Source organism: Caretta caretta, chromosome 5 (genome assembly GCF_965140235.1).
Source record: "Caretta caretta isolate rCarCar2 chromosome 5, rCarCar1.hap1, whole genome shotgun sequence".
Taxonomy (NCBI): Eukaryota; Metazoa; Chordata; order Testudines; family Cheloniidae; genus Caretta; species Caretta caretta.
The window spans coordinates 18,463,499-18,487,035 of NC_134210.1; the positions used below are offsets into that span (position 1 = coordinate 18,463,499).

Genomic DNA, 23,537 nt, shown 5'->3' on the forward strand with positions numbered 1-23,537 from the left:
TAAAGGTGAAGAGGAACGATGGGCTTCTGTTGAAAATACAGCCCTAGGAGTCAGGGTTGTTGGGTTTTATTCATGGGTCTGCCACAGACTTCTCTGTGACCTTGTGTTGTGAAGATAATATATGGATAGGGCTGTCAAACGATTACAAATATAATCACAATTAATTGCACGATTAAAAAAATTGTGATTAATCACAGTTTTAATTGCACTGTTAAGAATAGAATACCAATTTAAATTAGCCATATTTTAGATGTTTTTCTACATTTTCAAATACATTCATTTCAGTTACAGCACAGAATACAAATTGTACAGTGCTCACTTTATATTATTATTTTTATTACAAATATTTGCACTGTAAAAAAGATAAAATAATATTTTTCAATTTACGTCATACAAGAACTGTGGTGTAATATCTTTATTGTGAAAGTGCAACTTACAAATTTAGAATTATTATTAGTAAAACCTTTAGAGTGTACAGGTGAAAGCATGAATGTGCATACAAATGTTTAGCAGATCTGGCACGTAAATACCTTGCAATGCTGGCTACAACAGTGCCATGCAAACACCTGTTCTCACTTTCAGTGACATTGTAAATAAGAAGCAGGCAGCAGTATCTCCCATAAATATAACCAAACTTTTTTGTCTTAGCGATTGGCTGAACAAGAAGTAGGACTGAGTAGACTTGTAGACTCTTAAGTTTTACATTGTTTTGTTTTTGAGTGCAGTTAGGTAAAAATATGTATAATAAATTTAAATTTGTATTCTATTATTGTTTAACAGTGCAATTAAAACTGTGATTGATTCACTAGATTTAAAAAAATAGTCGCAATTTGTTTCGCATTAATCGCTTGCATTAAATAAGATTAATTTACAGGCCTATCAATTAAAGATTCTAAGGTATTCTTAGATACTACAGAAATTGGGGATATATAAGTAACTAAGATAGCTAGAACATGCTAACCACTGTGTGAGGAGCTGACTGTTCTTAAAAGCCAATTTAGATCAGCGGATGCTCAGCATGTTACACAATCAATCCATCAGTAGGGCCCCATGTCTATCATGGATTCCACGACTTTCCGCGAACTCCGTGACTTGTGCAGTGGCCAGTGTGGCTGACCCCAGGACCGCCCAAGCAGCTGGCTCTGGGTCAGCTGCTCTGGTGGCCACAGAGCCTGCCACACCATCCGTTACTGGCGCAGCTCTGCAGCCAGCCACTTTGGCATCCCCGCAGCATGCAGCGGTCCCTGGGGCGGCCAGAGCAGCTGCTGCTCCCCACAGCAGCGGCCCCCAGGCGCCTCCCTCACCTCCGATTTAGTCAGGGGTATTTATAATATAAGTCATGAGATAGGTCATGGCTGCGAATTTTTGTTTATTGCCCGTGACCTCTCCGTGACTTTTACTAAAAATACCTGTGACTAAATCGTTGCATTATCCATTAGCTATCTCAGTTTGGGCACCGAACAATTGATGCTCCCAAATAAATGGACATTCTTGAAAATATGGATGTTAACATCTGTGCTTCAATTTCCTCAACTATAAACTAGTGATAATAATACCACCCATACTGCACATGGGAACTTTCAGAACTGATGTTATAAAATGCTTTGGGATTTGAGGATGGAAGGGATGGTAACAATGCAAAGCATTATTACAATTATTTCTCATCTGCTTTAATGCCATACTGAATCAGACCAGTGGTCCATCTAGCCCAGTATCCTGTTTTCAACAATGGCCAGTAACAGCTTAACATTGAAAAGAATACTTCAGTATTTAAATATGAAATATTTATATAAAACTACTGTTATTTTTTAAGATTCCAAGATATATCCATATCTATATCTGTATCTGTGTAGTAAGGGCTTCCAATTCCCTTACACTGGTTGAATATTTTCTTCCATTTAATTTCAGTAACACTACTCACAGAGGGTAAGGCACTATTCAATGTGAGGGTGTCAGACTCTAGCCCTAACCCAGGTATGGAAGTTGCTAACACTCCCTTGCAGAGGGTTTTCATGCTTCCAAAATTAAAAAAAAAACAAAAAACTTTTTAGCAAGATGGCAGCCTCCAGCGCTTAGCTTAAAGATGCCAATTGTAATTAAAAACTTTCTTAAAAAATAAATTTCACAGTTTAGCCATGGCGAGAACTGCCTCTGGTCTTCTGAACTTTCAGCCTGTGAGGCTGAACCAAATGAATGTAGTTTTCCTTTAAGCACTTGCATAGACTACTGAGTCATTTATTGTTTATATGTTATTTTTACAGAAGAGCTATTTTTCTCCTTACAAAAATAGTGGATCTGACATTAACCTCAGGCATGCAAAGAAATTGTCAGGCAAATTACTGTAACTCGGGAGTAAGAAGCTCTTCCCAGTTTGAGAATAACAGTAATTTTGTGTGACGATTGACAGTACCAGTAATGCTAGGGATGTGTATAAGTCCATACCATCAAACTTCTTTAGAGCCAATCTTTAGTTGTACAAAGTTGAGTCCCTGACTCAACACTTCTAAAGAGAAACCCCTTTGGAAGTGAAGCATTTATCATATACCCTCACCTTTGGTGTGTTTTTGATGGCCTGCTTTTTAATCTTTGCACTTGGGTAGGCTTGCTTCAGGGGATCAAACACTGAAATGGTTTTGCTTGCTGATAAGGAAAGCACTTACAGGTAAAGGGCAGGGTTTTTTATTCTTATAAGTATGATAAAACAAACCTAAATCTATTAGGAAATAAATAAATAAAGACCACAGAACACACCTGCATCCAAAAGAATATCTGCATGAGAAAATACTTTCGTTTAAAAGACATCATGCTTTCAAACTATCTGCTGACATATTTAAAGGAAAAATAAACATGATTCAAAGGAACAGGTGACCAAAAGTAATGATAAACATCTGTTAGTGGGTGCTAATGTTTATCTTCTCCATTAAAATATCATGAAAATATCATGTCAAACTTTTAAAAATAATGGTAAAATTTTCAACCGTGCCAGAGTCACTTGGGAGGCTAAAGCATTGTCTACATGGGAAAGCTTTGTTCAGTGTAAACTAGGTTGCAGATTTAAATGGATATTGTTATACAAGTATATTCTGGCTTTTATGGTTTAGTTTAAACTAGGGCTCTCAAGCGATTAAAAACATTAATTGTGATTAATGACATGATTGATAAAATTAATCGTGATTAATTGTGCTGTTAATAATAGAATATCATTTATTTAAATCTTTTTGGATGTTTTCTCCCTTTTCAAATATATTGATTTCAATTATAACACAGAATACAAAGTGTACAGTGCTCACTTTATATTATTTTTACTACAAATATTTGCACTGTAAAAAACAAAAGTAATAGTATTTTTCAAATCTCCTAGTACAAGTACTGTAGTGCAATCTCTTTATCATGAACATTGAACATGTCGAATTATGTACAAAAAATAACTGATTTCAAAAATAAAACAATGTAAAACTTTAGCGCCTAGAAGTCCACTCAGTCCTACATCAGCCAATCTCTCAGAAAAACAAGTTTGGTTACAATTTGCAGGAGATAATGCTGCCAGCTTCTTGTTTAAAATGTCACCTGAAAGTGAGAACAGGCATTTGCATGGCACTGTCGTAGCCAGTGTCGCAAGATATTTACTTGCCAGATGCGCTAAAGATTCATATGTCCCTTCATGCTTGAACCCCCATTCCAGAGGATATGCATCCATGATGCTGATGGGTTCTGCTCGATAATGATCCAAAGCAGAATGGACGGACACGTTCATTTTCATCATCTGTGTCAGAGGCCCCACCAGCAGAAAGTTAATTTTCTTTTTTTGGTTGTTCGGGTTCTGTAGTTTCTACATCAGAGTGTTGCTCTTTTAAGCCTTCTCAAAGCATGCTCCACACCTTGTCCCTCTCAGATTTTGGAAGTCACTTCAGATTCTTAAACCTTGGGTTTTTAGAAATCTCACATTGGTACCTTCTTTGTGTTTTGTCAAACTGCTGTGAAAGTGTTCTTAAAATGAACAACATGTGCTGGGTTATCATCGAAGAGAGCTATAATATGAAATATATGGTAAAATGTGGGAAAAACAGAACAGGAGACGTACAATTGTCCCCCAAGTAGTTCAGTCACAAATGTAATTAATGCATTCTTTTTTTAACGAGCCTCATCAGCATGGAAGCATGTCCTCTGGAATGGTGGCCCAAGCCTGAAGGGGCATACGATGGTGTAGCATATCTGGCATGTAAATACGTTGCAATGCCAGCCACAAAAGTGCCATGCAAACACCCATTCTCACTTTCAGGTGACATTGTAAATAAGAAGCAGGCAGCAGTATCTCCCATAAATGTAAACAAACTTCTTCATCTTAGCGATTGGCTGAAGAAGAAGTAGGACTGAGTGGACTTGTAGGCACTAAAGTTTTACATTGTTTTGTTTTTGAGTGCAGTTATGTAACAAAAAAATCTACATGTGTAGGTTACACTTTCACAATAAAGAGATTGTACTACAGTACTTATATGAGGAGAATTGAAAAAATACTATTTCTTTTGTTTATCATTTTTACAGTGCAAAGATTTGTAATGAAAATAATAATATAAAGAGAGCACTGTACACTTTTTATTCTGTGTTATAATAGAAATCAATATATTTGAAAATGTAGAAAAACATCCATAAATATTTAATAAATTTCAATTGGTATTCTATTGTTTAACAATGTGATTAATCATGATTAATTGTTTTAGTTAAGCACATGAGTTAACTGAGATTAATCAACAGCCCCAGTTCAAACCTCTTCCCAAATGAGATAAGCTTACTAAAAAGAGACACTTTTAGACTGATAAGAAGTTAATGATACTGAGATAGCTGTATCTATGTAACCTGTAAAACTTTTCCATGTAGACATATATACCCATTTACAAAAGTTACTTTGTCACTTAGGAGCCTACCTAGATTGTGAGCAGCTTGTACAGTGCCTGTTCTGTGACTGGGGCTCCTATGAGCTACAATAATACAAATAGTAAATACTATTACTACTATGTCTTACTGAAACTCAATGGGACTGTGGGCTTGTCGAAACTTACCGGGGATCGACACGTGGCGATCCATGCATCGGCAGTCGATTTAGCGGGTCTAGTGAAGACCCGCTAAATCGACCGCAGATCACTCTGCTGTCAACTCCTGTACTCCACCAGATCGAGAAGAGTAAGGGAGTCGATGGGAGAGCATTTCCCGTCGACATCGCATAGTGTGGTCCGCACGGTAAGTAGATCTAAGTTACGTTGACTTGAATTACATTATTCACGTAACTAAGTTCTCAAACTTTTTTACTGGTGACCCCTTTCAGATAGTAAGCCTCCGAGTGTGACCCCCTGCTTATAAATTAAAAACACTTTTTTATATATTTAACATGATTATAAATGCTGGAGGCAAAGAGGGGTTTGGGGTTGAGGCTGACAGCTTGTTATTACTCCCCATGAATAACCTCGTGACCCCCTGAGGGGTCCCGACCCCCAGTTTGAGAACCCCTGACATAACTCAAATTGCATAACTTAGACTGACTTTTCTCTGTAGTGTAGACAATGCCTTAGACTCCCAAGTCACTTAGGTGCTTTCGAAAAATTTACTCAAAGTCTTTAAAATTAGTAATGGACTCAAGACGCAAAAATTAGCTCTAGATCCAGCTCTTTAATTCCCCAAAACTCAGGAGCATTTGAACACAGGCTTTAGGTCTGGCATAGTATATAGATTGCAAGGTCTTTTGAGCAGGGCTCTGTTTGTTCTGTGAACTGTGTAGCACATTTTTTCCCTGTGAAAATTCACTCATAATAATAGGGAGTTAGATTCAATATTCAGATCCACACCCTGGTTCAGATTTCAAGTATTCCCCCAAACACTGGGGCTGTTGGCATGATTCAGGCTGAACTGTTTTTAAAACCTGCCTCCAGATTGGACTTTTATTCAGTTATCTTTCCTGATGTAATTTAAACATGCAGGATTTGCTCGCTGGCCATTTGTTTGCATTCCCTCTTCTTTTCATCTTTAATCTTCCATCCCCCACCCACACCCCATCTCTGTCTTTGTCAGGCTGACCCTGGACAAGTTTGGGCATTGATTCATGAAGGCATTTGATCTTTGTGTGGTTTTACATTAGTCACCACAAGGACAGACCCACTGTTTGCTTTTGGCAATTTGTTCATGATCTAATGCAGTGGTCTCCAAAGTCGGGTGCGCTCCTGGACCGCTGAGTCTTTGGCGGCAGGCCGGCGGCAGGCTCTCTCGGCAGCTCTTTTTTTTTTTTTTTTTTGCTTCCCTAGATCTGGCCCTGGGGGTGCGCGATCCAAAAAGTTTGGAGACCACTGATCTAATGCATGTTATTATGAGAAAAAGATTACATTCAGTTCTTATATCACCTCAGAATATGTCTAGTTAACCGTGCACAGTATTCACAGAATTCAGTCTTCCCAGTGGAGAATAAAAAGAGGAATGCTGTATTTATACTGTGATATATATTCCTGTCCAACATTTTCAGCTAGACATGGGCCCAAGAAGCAAAGTCCATGTTTAGATTGGTTTCAGAGTAACAGCCGTGTTAGTCTGTATTCGCAAAAAGAAAAGGAGTACTTGTGGCACCTTAGAGACTAACCAATTTATTTGAGCATAGGCTTTCGTGAGCTACAGCAAGTGAGCTGTAGCTCACGAAAGCCTATGCTCACATAAATTGGTTAGTCTCTAAGGTGCCACAAGTACTCCTTTTCTTCATGTTTAGATTCTAACCCTTCAAATTCTGATTGTGTTTGGATCTGGTATTTTGGTTTGTGCCCATCTTTCTTCTTAGTTATTATTAATAAATCTCAGTTTTTTCTCTGATAAATGAAATTAAGGCCCTGATTTTGCAAAGAGATTGATACTTTTGGAGACAACAGGACTCCCCTTGATGTAAAGGTCCACATAGGGAAGATCAGGGCCTACATTAATATTATAAAGGACCAAGGCATTGATTTGTTTTTCTTTTTGGTCACAAATTAACAGGCGCAAAATCTTAAAGCCAGAAAGGCCATCAGATCATCAAAGTCTGACCTGTGTAATACAGGCTATAGAATTTCACTCAGCTACCCCTGTACTGACTAACACATATCTCCCAGAAAGATTTTAATCCTAAAGTTTTTAAAAATTATTCCCAGAGGCACTGTTCATGTTTGTTGTTTTCCTGTTATAATCCGATGTCTTTCTGCTACTTCCCAGGAGTGAAGATAGTGGGAGGTACCAAAAAAACTTAAGGTGCTAAAACCTTATTAAATTAATAATATGCATTTCACAGCAAGGAACATTAACATGACTCTTCCACCTTGTAACAACTAATTAGGTGTTTGATACATTGTAAAAGCATTTGTTGCTCACCTAAGAGGTGTATGGGAACAATGTAATTGCATTATTAACCCTGATACACTTATGTAAGATGATCTACATTCACCTTTGGAAATTACATATTGTAGGCTCCATCTTATAAACAAGTGAATCACATTAGAAACTGTTGTTTATTTTACACATGAATGTTGTGGTCTAGATTTTCAAAAACTGATTGCCTAAAGTTAAAGGCTCCTGATTTCAGTGGGAGCTGCTGGATCCTCCTCACTATCTGTGGTACTTCATATAGCCCACATTACCGTAGTATCTGAGCACCTCACAATTGTCAGTGTATTTATCCTCACAACACTCCTATGAGGTAGAGTAGTGCTATTATCCCCGTTTTATATATGGAGAACTGAGGCAGAGAAAAACTAAGTGACTTGCCCAAGGTCATACAGGAAGGCAGTCACAGAGCAGGTACCTGAACCGAGGTCTCCGAAGTCCTAGCCTAGTGCCCAGCGGATGCTCATCCTTCTCATATGAAAATCAAATCACTTATGTAGGTGCTGAAGTAAGAATATAGGATTTGAAAGCATAAATCAGGAGTTCAGGATCCTGACACAGGGAAGAAAGGTAAGCAGCAGAATACGGACCCTGGACTTCAGGAAAGCAGACTTCGACTCCCTCAGGGAACGGATGGGTAGGATCCCCTGGGGGAATAACATGAAGGGGAAAGGAGTCCAGGAGAGCTGGCTGTATTTCAAGGAATCCCTATTGAGGTTACAGGGACAAACCATCCCGATGTGTCGAAAGAATAGTAAATATGGCAGGCGACCAGCTTGGCTTAATGGTGAAATCCTAGCGGATCTTAAACATAAAAAAGAAGCTTACAAGAAGTGGAAGATTGGACAAATGACCAGGGAAGAGTATAAAAATATTGCTCGGGCATGTAGGAATGAAATCAGGAGGGCCAAATCACACCTGGAGCTGCAGCTAGCAAGAGATGTTAAGAGTAACAAGAAGGGTTTCTTCAGGTATGTTGGCAACAAGAAGAAGGCCAAGGAAAGTGTGGGCCCCTTACTGAATGAGGGAGGCAACCTAGTGACAGAGGATGTGGAAAAAGCTAATGTACTCAATGCTTTTTTTGCCTCTGTCTTCACGAACAAGGTCAACTCCCAGACTGCTGCGCTGGGCATCACAGCAAGGGGAGTAGGTGGCCAGCCCTCTGTGGAGAAAGAAGTGGTTAGGGACTATTTAGAAAAGCTGGACGTGCACAAGTCCATGGGGCCGGATGCGTTGCATCCGAGAGTGCTAAAGGAATTGGCAGCTGTGATTGCAGAGCCATTGGCCATTATCTTTGAAAACTTGTGGCGAACGGGGGAAGTCCCGGATGACTGGAAAAAGGCTAATGTAGTGCCAATCTTTAAAAAAGGGAAGAAGGAGGATCCTGGGAATTACAGGCCAGTCAGCCTCACCTCAGTCCCCGGAAAAATCATGGATCAGGTCCTCAAGGAATCAATCCTGAAGCACTTACACGAGAGGAAAGTGAACAGGAGCAGTCAGCATGGATTCACCAAGGGAAGGTCATGCCTGACTAATCTCATCGCCTTCTATGATGAGATTACTGGTTCTGTGGATGAAGGGAAAGCAGTGGATGTATTGTTTCTTGACTTTAGCAAAGCTTTTGACACGGTCTCCCACAGTATTCTTGTTAGCAAGTTAAAGAAGTATGGGCTGGATGAATGCACTATAAGATGGGTAGAAAGTTGGCTAGATTGTCGGGCTCAACAGGTAGTGATCAATGGTTCCATGTCTATTTGGCAGCCGGTATCAAGTGGAGTGCCCCAAGGGTTGGTCCTGGGGCCAGTTTTGTTCAATATCTTCATAAGTGATCTGGAGGATGGTGTGGATTGCACTCTCAGCAAATTTGCGGATGATACTAAACTAGGAGGAGTGGTAGATACGCTAGAGGGCAGGGATAGGATACAGAGGGACCTAGACAAATTGGAGGATTGGGCCAAAAGAAATCTGATGAGGTTCAATAAGGATAAGTGCAGGGTCCTGCACTTAGGACGGAAGAACCCAATGCACCGCTACAGACTAGGGACCGAATGGCTAGGCAGCAGTTCTGCGGAAAAGGACCTAGGGGTGACAGTGGACGAGAAGCTGGATATGAGTCAACAGTGTGCCCTTGTTGCCAAGAAGGCCAATGGCATTTTGGGATGTATAAGTAGGGGCATAGCCAGCAGATCGAGGGACGTGATCGTTCCCCTCTATTCGACATTGGTGAGGCCTCATCTGGAGTACTGTGTCCAGTTTTGGGCCCCGCACTACAAGAAGGATGTGGAAAAATTGGAGAGAGTCCAGCGAAGGGCAACAAAAATGATTAGGGGTCTGGAACACATGACTTATGAGGAGAAGCTCAGGGAACTGGGATTGTTTAGTCTGCAGAAGAGAAGAATGAGGGGGGATTTGATAGCTGCTTTCAACTACCTGAGAGGTGGTTCCAAAGAGGATGGTTCTAGACTATTCTCAGTGGTAGAAGAGGACAGGACAAGGAGTAATGGTCTCAAGTTGCAGTGGCGGAGGTTTAGGTTGGATATTAGGAAAAACTTTTTCACTAGGAGGGTGGTGAAACACTGGAATGCGTTACCTAGGGAGGTGGTAGAATCTCCGTCCTTAGAAGTTTTTAAGGTCAGGCTTGATAAAGCCCTGGCTGGATGATTTATTTGGGGATTGGTCCTGTTTTGAGCAGGGGGTTGGACTAGATGACCTCCTGAGGTCCCTTCCAACCCTGATATTCTATGATTGTATGATTCTAATTTAGAACACCGGTTTTTGAACATCTATCTAGCTGTCTGTCTAGCTATCTTATGGCTTTATACTACTGCCCATCACCATAGTATTGGGTTGCCTCCCATGTGAACTTGAAAGCAATTATAAAGTCCCGAATGGATTTCATGAATCTCAGCCCTTCTTTCTTTGTTATTTTTCCCACGTTAAATCCTGAGGTCCTTGCGTGGGTTATTACTCAGTCCTTACGCAGTCAAGTTTGGAAAATTTACTTTTGCTATGGTACATTTCTTATTTTTTGAAGTTAGGAGAAAGTGGGGGAAGCATAAAAGCACTCCTTAGATTTTATAAAACAATACATCAGCTAGTCTCAGGTCATTAATCTGGGATATAAGACATATAGGAAAATTATGTATTGCAGTTGCAAAAAGAACATTTCTAGACTCAGATGTCAGGTTTCTAATACTTTATTTGGAAGACATCCTCAATACGACAGCTGGAAACCCCCCAAAATAGGAATTAGACAAATAATGGAACCTGCCATAATATAATACTGTCCATCTTTTCTAGCATATAAAGAGGGAAGTATTGGTTAGTATAGAGCAAGCTAGCCAGGAACGGGAACACCTTAGACTGTGTTTTTTCAAAGAGCCTAAGGGAGTTAGACACCCAAATACCACTGAAATTCAATGGAGGATGAGTACCTAAATCTCTGAGGTGCCTTTGAAAGTCCTAGCCAGAATTACTATCTGCGTATTGATCACTTGTTCTGACAGGCCTAATTCTGAATGGATTAAGATGTGAACAGTAGCCTGAGATGTAGGTCTGAGAAACAAAATAGTTATAAATCCCACCCTGGTCTGTGTCCAATGGGCCTGATTCTTCATTGTTTTGCAGAGGACAAAACGCTACTTTGTCAGCATTTTCACGCATCCCATTGGTAGCATTTTGCACCCAATTTGCACAGACTACACAAGTTGTAAAGCAGCAGAGATTCAGGCCCTTTAAGCCTAAAGTGTAGATTTGATACACTTATACCGTTATTAGGGGAAATAACGGTACTCAGCAGGCAAAATAGGCTCTTCAGTTCCTTGACTGGAGTTCTACATAACAGGGAAAGAAAATTCAAGTATTTCCTTTGCATATTACTTGGAATAGATTTGTTGCAGAAGTGCTGGAGGCTGTGTATCATCCCTAATGTGCTGTGTATTGTCCCTAATATGTGTAAGATGGACATCACTGCAGGTAGCATTGCCACAGATGAAGATAAACAGATATTAAAAGCAAATACACACATCAAAAGTTCTAGAGGAGCTGCTGAACTTAAGAGAAGTTTCATTTTTTGAGATTTAGGTGAATAGAATTTCCCATTTTTGCTTCATCTCTGTTTTCCTTTTATCACTTCCTTTCTACTGTTTTGGGCGTTGAAGGGCCTCTTCTGTTACTTATTTATCTCAACAAAAAAGTGGTTCTCATAGGCAATAGCAATACGTGTCTGACCATCCCACAGCTCACTGAAGTTATTTTTTTTCTTCATTTCTTACTGTTGTGAATTCCCACATTGCAAAGAATTAATGTAAAGGTTGTTATGGGCTAGATTCTGCATTGACATGAATCTCTTGCTACCTCACTGACTTCAGCAGAGTTGCACTCAGGGTCAATGAGCCTGGAATATGGCTTATTTTGGTTTTGAGTTCAACAGATTCCATTTCCCAAAAGAAGGGAGTAGCTTGGTTCTGGATTCCACCAGAATAATAATAGAAATTGGAGATGGAAGAGACCAGGGGTGAAGAGGGTTTGGGTTGGTCAAGCACAGATCTACTTCCTCTGCTAAAAGCAAAGGGAGAGCTCCCCTCCTCTTCCCATTTTGGAGGAGCAGCTCTACTCCACAGCTCTCTGGCCCATGTAACAGGAAATGGACCTGGTGCTTTTTATCTGCTTGCACCATTAGAAGAGACCTATGGTCCCCACTATCTCCTATGTAGGACTTTGCTGGTTTGCTCCGTAGACTATATTCACCAGTGCTTTGTCTAATCCACCAGTGCTTTGTCTGAATGAAGCAGAGCAAGGACTTGAACCTGCCCCCCCCCCAAGTGCTCTAATCTAGAGAGAGAGACTGACACTGTAGCCTGGTGGTTAGGAAAGTAGTGTTGACATAGTCCTGCCAAAGTAGAAGAAAAAGTGATCACTGATAAAGTTTGCAGATGACAGGGGGTCTGGATCGCTTGATAAATCATCGCAAGCAAGTAATATGTGTTTTAATACGACTAAGTGTAAATGTATACATCTAGGAACACAGAATGTAGGCCATGCTTTCAGATGGGGGACTCTATCCTGGGAAGCAGTCAGTCTGAAAAAGATTTGGGGGTCATAGTGGACAATCAGCTGAACTTGAACTCCCACTGTAATGCTGTGGCCAAAAGAGCTAATGCAATTCTGAGATGCATAAACAGGAATCTTGAATAGGAGTAGAGAAGTTATTTTACCTCTGTATTTGGCACTAGTGCAACTGTTGCTGCAATAGTGTGTTCGGTTCTGGTGCTCACAATTCAGGAAGGATGTTCATATATTGTAAAGGGTTCAGAGAAAACTCATAAGAATTATTAGAGCATTAGAAAACCTGCCTTATAGTGATAGACTCAAAGAGCTCCATTTATTTGGCATAACAAAGAAAAGATTAAGGGATCACTTGATTACAGTCTGTAAGTATCTACATGGGGAACAAGAACTCTTCAGTCTATCAGAGAAAGGTACAACAGAATACAGTGGCTGGAAGTTGAAGTTAGACAAATTCAGATTGTAAATAAGGTGTAAATTTTGACAGTGTGGGTAATTAACCATTGGAACAATGTAGCAAAGGTCATGGTGGAATCTCCATCAATGACCTTGTTTAAATCAAGATTGGATGTTTTCCTATAAGATCTGCTGTAGAAATTATTCTGGGGAAGTTCTGTGGCCTGGCCTATGCAGAGGGTCAGCGTAGATGATCACTATGGTTCCTTCTGGCCTCGGAATCTGTGAAGGTGAGGTTCTAGGGAGCCCAAACACCAAGCCTGAACCTACTAAGTCTTCACTGTTTCTCAAAATCAGAAGAGTCTATCCCTCTGTGGCTTTCAAGCCACAGTCTAGCATAGGGAAGTATGGAGGAGCACTGCCCTCAGAGGCACTGGGCCTGGAGTATTCCCAATGCCTCTAAGAATGCAGGGTGTTTCCACACAGCTGTGGTCACAGCAGTTCCTTTCTCAAGGTGTAACATGCTCTCCTGATGCTGGCTTCTGTCTATTGATCAGTAGGAAAGGACATGAAACAATGGCTTCCTCCTGCCCTATTTAGGGAGTCCAGTGCCACCAACAGACACACCCTTAGTCTTTGTGTACTTAGAGGCCAGGATCAGTAACCTGGCTAGAATCTGAGAAGATGTGCGAAGGAAGAAGGACTCCTTTTTATTCTCTCTCCCAGCTTTGGGTACATGCACAAGACCAACCATAGTCTTATTTTATGGGACTGAGGCTAAAATCCTTATTCAGTTCGTAAACAGGCCACACTCCCAGATACTTTTTGCAATATATCACCCTTAATCTGTGTGCTCAACTGCTGTTGACAGCCATGGGAATTGCACATATGTATCAGAGACTGTTTGTCTTCCTAGGATATGAGAACACCACTTAATAATCTCTGTGCTATTTTTGCCAAGACGCTAAAAGAGCTAAGTGGTGCAGAGCGCAAACTTTACAAATTTGCCTTCTTTTCAGACCTTTGTAATGGAGACGGAATCAATCAAATGGATACACTTCATCTCTGTGTGATCTCTTTGCATTAGCTACAGTAACTGACGCCACTGAACACAGCACTGCTAGCTGGGTGGTGGTATACTTTTGTCCCCATTGTCATCAAGAAGGCACATCTGTTAGCGGCACTGACAAAACAATCTGTAGAACATCAGAACCTGTTTTTCTGTCATTAGCCCAGTGTTTATGATCCAGTACACATCTCACCGTCAAGATCACAGATGTTTCTGTTTATTGAACAGCTATTTGTTTCCCATCAGTTTCCATTTCCTATTGTATTAAGGCAGGGAAGGAACCAGAAGATTGTGTTGCTTATTAAGTGTTTATAATAGAACATTTCTGAGGTTCTGGTAGTTCTTGCAGCATTTATCTTGGGCCCCATCGCATGAGATAATTTGTAATATAATGCTTCAGGCACCTAAAAGAAACTCTATAGCCCAAAGTCAGAGTTAAAAGAATTAGCGACACTTTGCTAGCTTGCCAAGTATTATTAAATAAGTATTGCTTGGAAGGCTATGTTAATTTTAAAGTTATTTTGCTGTGCTAATGTCTTTACTTAGGGAACGGGCACAGAACACAACACAGTCTGAGACACTTCAGCTTACAGTGGGAAATCTGAAACCAGAGGAGACCTACACGTTCCGAGTGGTGGCATACAATGAATGGGGACCAGGAGAGAGCTCGCAATCCATCAAGGTTGCCACGCAGCCTGAATGTAAGTATGCGGTATAATGGTGTTTCCAAGTTAGATAGAGTTAGTAATGATCTACTTCTGCAGCAGCTCTGCATTTGTCATGCTGAATTTCTTTAAAGTTTACAAATAATTCTTCATTATAAATATTAGTAACAGAGTCCATATGGATGGTCAAAATAAACTTCCCTCTATTTTCATTGTAATATAATATATGTTCTTACAATGTATTTTCAAAATATTTGATCTGATCAGTGAATTGTTTATTAGATTTGAACAGTACGGTATATTGTTAGTTGGTGTGTTGACTTTGTATTGTGTGTGTCTCTCTCTCTCTCACACACACACAGTATTTCTCATACTTTATATACAGGGTGAAATACTAGTCTCCTTGAAGGGCATGGAAAATTTTCCAGTTGCTAGATGTTTAATCTATTCATAGTTAATTGGAAATATTTTTATTAGTCTTCAGTATATTTTGGAGCTTCTTTGCAGGGCCTTGCACTTTCTTCTCTGTTTTCTCCAGCTGTAAATATTTGCACACATGTTTCATCCTCAGAAGGAAGATAAACTTTCTTTAGTTCAGAGTATTCTGCAATATGTCAGGGTTGTCCCACTTAGCCAATCAGTGTCCCAGAGAAAGGGACCCAGGCTGGACCAATTTTTGATTTTCACAGCACCACCAATTGGTAGGTCAACTTTATTGTCAGAAGGGGAATCTTCTTTAGTTTGTAACACATTTTGCCTCAGTGGAAAGGGTTAAATGGGGTTTCCTGATTTACTGTTGCAAGTGACTTGTTGCCCATCTAAGTGAAGGAGATGGGCGTGGCTTTTTGTGGTGGGGGGAAATAGACTGAGGTCTCGGAGACAAGTCTCTTGAGATGCCAAGATTCTTGAGAAGGCTTAGCTGGATTTTATACTGTTTAATTCTGCGTTCCTTTTGTGAATAAAATCAAATCCAGGAAAGGGCTACCTTCAGCCCAACTACAACATGTGTGGAATGTCTTTGGAATGGACTGGAGAAACCACATGTACACACTGGGTGTGTTAATCAGGAGAAAAAACCAAGATACTCTCATTTGTGATCATTACAAACAAACAAACAAACAACCCCTCTCTCTCCCCACCACCACAGCACAAGTAGGGATGTTAGTGCAGGACCAATGCCAACTTGGGAATTACATTCAGCTTCCCTAAAGTTCTCCTGAACTGCAGATTTGTTTGGGCAAAGTATTCTACATTTCCTGCCATGAAACTCTTTTGCAGTGCTGTTTTGTCTTGTTATTCCCCTGCTGTGGTCCACCAGAGGTGGCTGCATTTCAGCCCTGAGTGAGGAGAAATCAGGTTGAAAATCACTTTATAAATATGAAAAGCAATTTGATATCCTTTGATGCAAGGTGCTATGTAAATTAGCTATTATCATGTTATTTACTCCTTCACCTAACACAAGAAGTAGGGGTCACCCAATGAAATTAATAGGCATCAGATTTAAAACAGACACTTCTTCACACAATGCACAGTCAACCTGTGGAACTCTTTGCCAGGGGATATTGTGAAGGCCAAAACTATAACAGGTTGAAAAAATATCTACATAAGTTCATGGAGGATAGATCCATCAATGGCTATTAGCCAGGAAGGGCAGGGATGCGACTCCATGCTCTGAGTGTCCCTAGCTTCTGTTTTCCAGAAGCCAGGAGTGGACCACAGGGGATGGATCACTTGATGATTGCCTGTTCTGTTCATTCCCTCTGGGGCACCTGGCACTGGCCACTGTCAGAAGACAGGATACTGGGCTAGATGGACCATTGGTCTGACCCAGTATGGCCATTTTTATGTTCCTTATGTAACCATTAATTTTTATATATATATATATATATATATATATATCAATTTAAAAAATTACAATAATGTATCTATCAAGAAAGCACATTCATAAGAGATCCTTGCATAAACATGTACCAACACTTCCTAGTGTTGCTCTTAGTGTATGTGAAGCTCAAATAACATAGGGACTCCTACAGTATTTAATAGAATTTCTCTCCTATTCAGTAACTTGAAGGTTGCTCCAAAGTATCAGAATTTGATGGTTGGAGAAAATATCTTTTCCCATCATTATTTTTCCCCCCTTGACAAAATGATGTTATCATTTCAAAACAACTCTCTTCTGTGCTGGAATTCAGTCAGTATCTATGTTGCTGTCTCCTGGAACATGATGTAGCTATTGTACAATAAAATATACAGCTGCACTACAAATTGAATATCAAGATATCTGTGTTATTTGAAAATATCAGAAGTATTATGCAATCTAGCTTTGTTAAGAAATAAAAACCAGTGAAAAAGGACATCTGAAATGCATGTCTGTCAATGACTGTTTCTAAAAGTGCATACAGTTTCTCAGTAATCAGTTTAAGAGATCAACAAGCACAAGTTCCAGCTTTTGAAATAATCATCCAAAATATATGGGATGGATTTATATGAAGGTCTTTGTCTCCAGATTAAATCTTCCTTTGGACTAAACTCCAACCCTTTTTCCTCTGCTTTTGATGGTGTATAATTTCACAACTGTATTATCAGTCAAGATTTAAATCCCTGCCCGCTTAAGTTGTCTAATCTTTTCATACCACATGTGGAGACTTTGTGAGTTATTATTTTGACTCTTCAATATGCTATTAGAGCAGCCGAGCAGCAGAGAGTACAGAAATTTGTCTAGTTCTAGCTTGGAGGGTTGAGCTTTTCTGTGTTTTTTGAAGGTAGCCTCCCTGCTGGGGCACCAACTCCATTATCTTCACCACCGTTAGCTATTAAGACACGTGTCAGGGTTCTCTCCCCACTCTGAACCCTAGGGTACAGACATGGGGACCCGCATGAGAGACCCCCAAGCTTATTTCTACCAGCTTAGGTTAAAAACACCCCAAGGCACAATTTTTCCCTTGTATCTTGGATTAGGTAGCGCTGCCACCACCAAGTGATTTAGACCAACTTAGGGAAAGGACCACTTGGAGTTCCTACTCCCCCCTAATATCTCCCCACCCCCTCACCCCCTTTCCTGGGAGGCTTGAGAATAAACAAGATGAGCACAGACCAACCTTGGGGTTTTTTAGGACAACTAAAAAAACCCCCAATCAGATTCTAAAAGAAACAGAACTTTATTATAAAGAAAAAAGGTAAAAGAAGCACCTCTGTAAAATTAGAATGGAATATAATCTTACAGGGCAATCGGATTAAAAAACACAGAGGATTTCCCTCTGGGCCAAACTTTAAAGTTACAAAAAGAAAACCAGGAATACACCTTCCTCTCAGCACAGAGAAAATCACAAGCCAAAACAAAAATAAGCTAACGATTCCCTTGCTAGTACTTACTAATTCTAATGAAGTTGGATTGCTTGCTTCCTTGATCAGTGTCTGGCAAGCACACACAACAGACAGACCAAAACCTTCCCAGCCCCTCACTCCCCAAGATTTGAAAGTATCTTGTCCCCTTATTGGTCCTTTTGGTCAGGTGCCAGCCAGGTTACCTGAGCTTCTTAACCGTTTACAGGTACAAGGATTTTGTGCCTCAGGCCAGGAGGGATTTTCTAGTACTGTATACAGGAAGGTTGTTACCCATCCCTTTATATTTATGACACATGCCTTTTAATAACCCTGTTTCTCTGTGATGTGTGTATTGGAAGAGGTTGGAAAAAGAAAAGATTAATAGGGAGACGTGTCAATATACAGTTAAATAATTTGATTGATTTACTGCTTAACTGTCATGTAATTTGCAGCCTGTAAACATTGCCTTTGATCATCTGCAGTCTAATGGAATCCTTTTACTTTGCAATTACATTTAACCTTCCATGCAAGAGTCTTAAAGGGCTTGATAAGGAATAATTAATTAAGCCTTACTACATCCCTCTGAGGTAGGGAAGTATTATTATACCTACTTAACTGCAGCACAGAGGCCCATCTGTGTAGCCATATGTTCACCCCCCCCCACACACACACACACACTGCATGGTGCAGAAGGGAGCAAATCCACTGAAAAGCCAGTGATCCCACACAGGGAGGAAAGGTGGCTAAGTGGATGCCCCCATTCATGGAGCCCAGCCACTTTGCCCCCTCCACAAAATAGCCACATAGTCTGTTGACAATGGAAAAGTGGGTGAGCTCAATGTTTGGGAGGAGGGGCTGCATTATATGGCATTCTCCTCCTCCAGAAACCAAACCAACCACAGGCTGAAGAGTTATAGCTGCTTGAGACAGGATTAACTCTCTGCTGCACACTCTGGGCCAATCCAGCCTCTCCACACCCATGGAAGTCCTTCTAGCTGCCAAATCAGTGTAGTGTGGCTGCTGTGAGCACTGCTGCTAGAAGTCGGAGGGCCCGACATCTATAAAATTAAGTAAGATGAACATATCATTTCAGAGAGGCATGGTTAACTAGACCTGACTTTGCAGATCAACTATGTATTATTGAAAAAAGTGTAGGACTGCCTGATGCTGCTGCTTTAGATTAAAGAAATGCAATTGTGTGAAGTGAGAAATGAAAGAGTGAAATACTGGTCACAATCAGTAATTTTCAACAGATGTTGTGAGTGATAAAGATCCACAGACTAAAGGTTTTACGGTTAGAGTGGAAGATTGCTATTATCTCAGTACATATCTATTGTGATTGGAAATGAGATAAGTGCAATCAAGGGAAGTGGTTGTGTGGTCTTTGTCAGCAGGACTGGAGGCCAGTTTTTCAGGGAAGATGAATTACTGTAGGTAATCCGTTCTCCTTAACATAATCATATGAATCTCTACATCCATGAGTCTAGGTCTTAAGGGGTCTCAGCAGTGTAACCGCTTTTCTGTGGCAGTTTATTGTGATCCTCGTTATGACAGAGCTGAAAGGCAGGGCATTTCCATTATCTGAGAGGTCACTTAGTACTGGAAGAGAGTGCTACAGGGCTGACTGTAATATATTGTAACAGTACATTTCTCACTATTCAAGGCAGATTTGAGAAAGGAGAAAGATAATGTAATTTAGAGGAAGGACTGGCATTTGTTTAATATATTTTCCATGAGCAGTCACAGGATGAAGGAGCTTTCCTGGTTCTATTGGTTGTGGACCTGATCTTCTGAGGTGCTGAATCTCTTCTACAAGGTGCAGGGCACCTTCTTCTCTGCAAGGGGAGTTGAAAGTCCTCAATGTTTTCAGGATCAGGTCAATTGAGTAAAAAATAGGAGGCCAGATCCTTCTCCTATTGAAGTCAGTGGCTTCAGTGGGAGAAGGATCGAACTCTGAATAAAACTCTGAATAAAAGCCTTAGGCTTGGCCTCATGATAAAAACCATTATTCCCTAATAAATCAGGAGGAAACTGATAAACAGGAGGAGCTAATCCACTCTGTTATAATCCATCATCCAAATCTGCATTTTCAGTATCAAAGATGAACTATCACTATATTTATGATTGCTAAAAAAAAATCATTATGGAAAGAGTTGCAGTAATTTATTTGAACACTTACAAGGTCTGCTCCACCCTAGGCATAAGCAAATCTCCATTAATTTTTTAAAAATGTGTTTTGGAGTAATGGAAGCAGATAAAAACAGGCTTGAAGTGTTTGATTCTATGTTCTGACCTTCTTCTATTACAAAAAATAATCAAATGAATAACTGTTGTGACAGGACATACTGTGATTATCAAGGGAGTGATATTCAGTTCTAAATCCCTCTTTGTCCCCATGGTAGAAACAGTAAGTGTGGGGTAGCTACTTTCAGGTTTTTCCTGGAGGCCAAGGAAAAGCCAGCTTTTCGTTTAAGTGGGTCTTTAATCTGTTGTTTGATTTTCCTCAGGGAAACATTCACCTGTTGAAATGAGCCAAATATGTGGTCAAACATCAATGACAACACAGAACTGGCTTGATTATTCAGAGAGCATTTCAGAGCACACATACGTATTATCAAGAGGAGACAAACACTCAGGCCAAATTTCTCACAATTGGATGCCTATGTTAGGCCTTTCAATCCAGCTCTCTGATTTTTTGAGGATGCTGTCTCCACATATCCTGTGAGATTTGTCAGTTCACAGCACTTCAGAGATTCAGTGGTAGCGTATTATATTGGGATGAGTTAGTCTGTAAAGGGGTTGCTAGAAGACTGACATTCATAAAGGACAGAATTAAGGTTGCAGTGTTTGGTCTGCAGTGTACAGTAGTTGTGAGAGAATAAAACTGGACAGAAATGTGTGGCTGCCAACAGAAGATTTTGGGTGGGATTTCCAAAAGCCACAAGTGACTTAGGAGCCTATGTTCCATTGAAAGTCAGTGGGATTTAAGCTTCTAAATCATTTACATGCTTTTGAAAAAAATATCTACAAATTCCATTGATTTTAATTGAAGTCAGTAGGAGTAAGGCCCCTTGCCTGCTTGGATGCCTTTGTAAATCTCAGTGGGTATCCATCTGTATCTTTAGGTGCCTTTATAAATCTGCCCCCAAGTGCTTTTGAAAATATCACCTTTTATGTCTATAACAGAGAAGATTTTATTTGTCCGTTGCAACTAAACAAACAATGGCTAAAACATCCCTAAATACTACTTTTAAAAAAATGTTGACCAGATCTACTCAAGCTTTCTTTCTCAACCAATTTTTGTGTAGATAAGCAATATTTTAAAACAGTTATAAACACAATAATCAGATTGACATAGACCAATGTAAGCCACAACCAAGTTTAAACACTTGCTATTAAAAATGTATCTAAACAAAACATCTTAGAAAATTCAAAGAGCATAAAAAATAACACTGTGAAATTTCACATAAAAAGGTCAGGTGTTGGGGAAAACAGGGATTTGTGCCACATTTTAAGCCCATTTCAGAACCTAGTTTCAACTATCAAGCCACAACTAGCTCCACAGTGATAAGTGTGTGAGTGAGAGAGAAAGAGAGATGAATTGGCAAGTTAAAGAACAAAAGCGTATGTGTATGTAACACATACACACCTTTGTCCTTTTAACTTGCAAATTTTGTTTTCTTTATAGGAAAAAAAATAAGGTCAGAGCAGACTCATCCTTTTGCAGATACTGTTGGAGGGACTGAGTTCGTACCTCTCCTAGTCTGTGGCTGGTTGGGGTCACATGGCAATGCTGAATCGGGCCCTTCGCTTCAAATGTTCAACATTGCTCAACACACAGTTATCACAGTTATTTCCCATTCAAACATTTAAGGTGTCAATGTTTAGAATTTCTAGCTCACGCTTTCAACATTAATAATAACAGTAATGACATATTTTTCTAGCCAACAATACAATGGAAGCCCGGGTTTCAGAATGTCTCAGTGTAATGCGTGGATTGTTGGTCTATGGATTATTAACTCATAACATTAGAAAATCTTACCAGAAAGTGCAGATTGATGTGTTGTCCAGTATAGGTAGATGATGGGTCAATGGACTTGTAGTTTTTACATCTCCATCTGTCATTTTTATGACATGAAGCATCTGTCTGTTTCTCAGGACATATGCTCTACAATATTTGTATGCTTTTGGTCAAGGGCAAAGTTATACAGCCAGTCAGCTTTTCGTGATATCTTACTGGGAGAGGTGTAACTTAACCCCTTAATGTCAGGAATCTGGTATTCCTGGGGCGACTAGCATTGTATACTCAGACTTTCAGGCCAGAAGGAATCATCATCATTATTGGCAAAAAATGATCCAAAAACAACAACTGCTGCTGCTATTGTGGCTGCATGCCAAGGAGATAAGCAGTGGGCTCTTTTACAACACATCAAAGCAGAACATGTAAGAGTGAGACTGTTAACAGATTGTTGTCTTGTCATCATCTAGATCTACTCAGGGCATTACCGTCATGGGATGTTTTTGGAAAGGTGTCAAAAATTTCAGTGAATTTATAAATCTGCTCTTCCCAGACATCTGGATAGATCTGGTAATGGGAGTGGGGTAGAAGGAAAGGTGATTTTCATTTCTAGGTCACTGGTTCAGGCTGGCTGTGAACAAAACCTTCTCTTCTGCTGGATGTTCATTTGCAAAATGATTTGTGAACTGGTGAGTTTGGCCCACCTCCTTCTAATAGGCTTGTGCACCATCACAAACAGCGTGACATTTGGCACTACTTGGCATCCATTCTGATCTGAGAGATTTAGCGCGTGTCTACACTACCCCACAGTTCAGGCTAGAGGTGTGTGCATCAAAATGCTATGCTGTAACTCCCTCATGCTGGGTCAGCATCTGTGGAAAACCAGTAGCAGGAAGTGGATGTCCAGGCTTGGTGTTCAGTGCAGAGTTCAGGAACCAGAGGCCAATGAGCATGTTTGGAGTCAGGATCCAGGTGTTGGAGCCTACTCTGCTTTCTCCTCAGAGGCTCTAAACAGCAAAATTGCCCACAGTTACAAGGTACCACACAGCTTTTCCTAAGCAAGCACATTTATCCTTAAGGCAAAAGCATTACAGAGAAAACATATTAAAAGCAATAAAAGAACCTACATGCATGCCAATAAGCAGGGATTATCCCAACTCTAACAAGGGCTTGGGTAGGTGTCAGCACTTCAACTTCCAAGGTTTTTGTTCTGTGGTTACAAGTCCATAACACCTTTTGCTCAGAGCAAGAATCTGTGAGTCACTCCTTTATACAGTTTGAGCCTCTGATCTTGTCCTCATGGGATAAGTGATCAGTGGATGAATTTTTCATAGATTCCAAGGCCAGAAGGGACCTCTGTGATCATCTAGTCTGACCTCCTGTATAACTCAGACCATAGAACTTCCCCAAAAATAAAAGGTCCCCTTCTCAAGGTGAAGCTTCCAAAGGTTAAGTTTGCATAACCAGAGAAGGTACAGTTGCATACACCTTCCCACAGAGCTGAACCTGCTCTTCTGCTTCACAATCCTGTTCTACCCTAACGTCCACCTCTGAGTACTGTTGCTTCCAACAACTCCACACAGGCAGCCAAGCCAGGTTTAACTGTTTAAAG

General features: G+C 40.2%; 1 protein-coding gene across 2 annotated transcripts in view; it reads left to right on the forward strand.

Annotated features, from left to right (window-relative positions):
- DCC (DCC netrin 1 receptor) overlaps nucleotides 1-23,537 on the forward strand; it is a 948,489-nt gene that overhangs the window by 654,232 nt on the left and 270,720 nt on the right. For both annotated transcript variants that reach the window (XM_048850132.2, XM_048850133.2), the window contains exon 9: nucleotides 14,465-14,619. In XM_048850132.2, coding sequence (XP_048706089.1) covers nucleotides 14,465-14,619 — 155 coding nt within the window. The remainder of the gene's footprint in view (nucleotides 1-14,464; nucleotides 14,620-23,537) is intronic.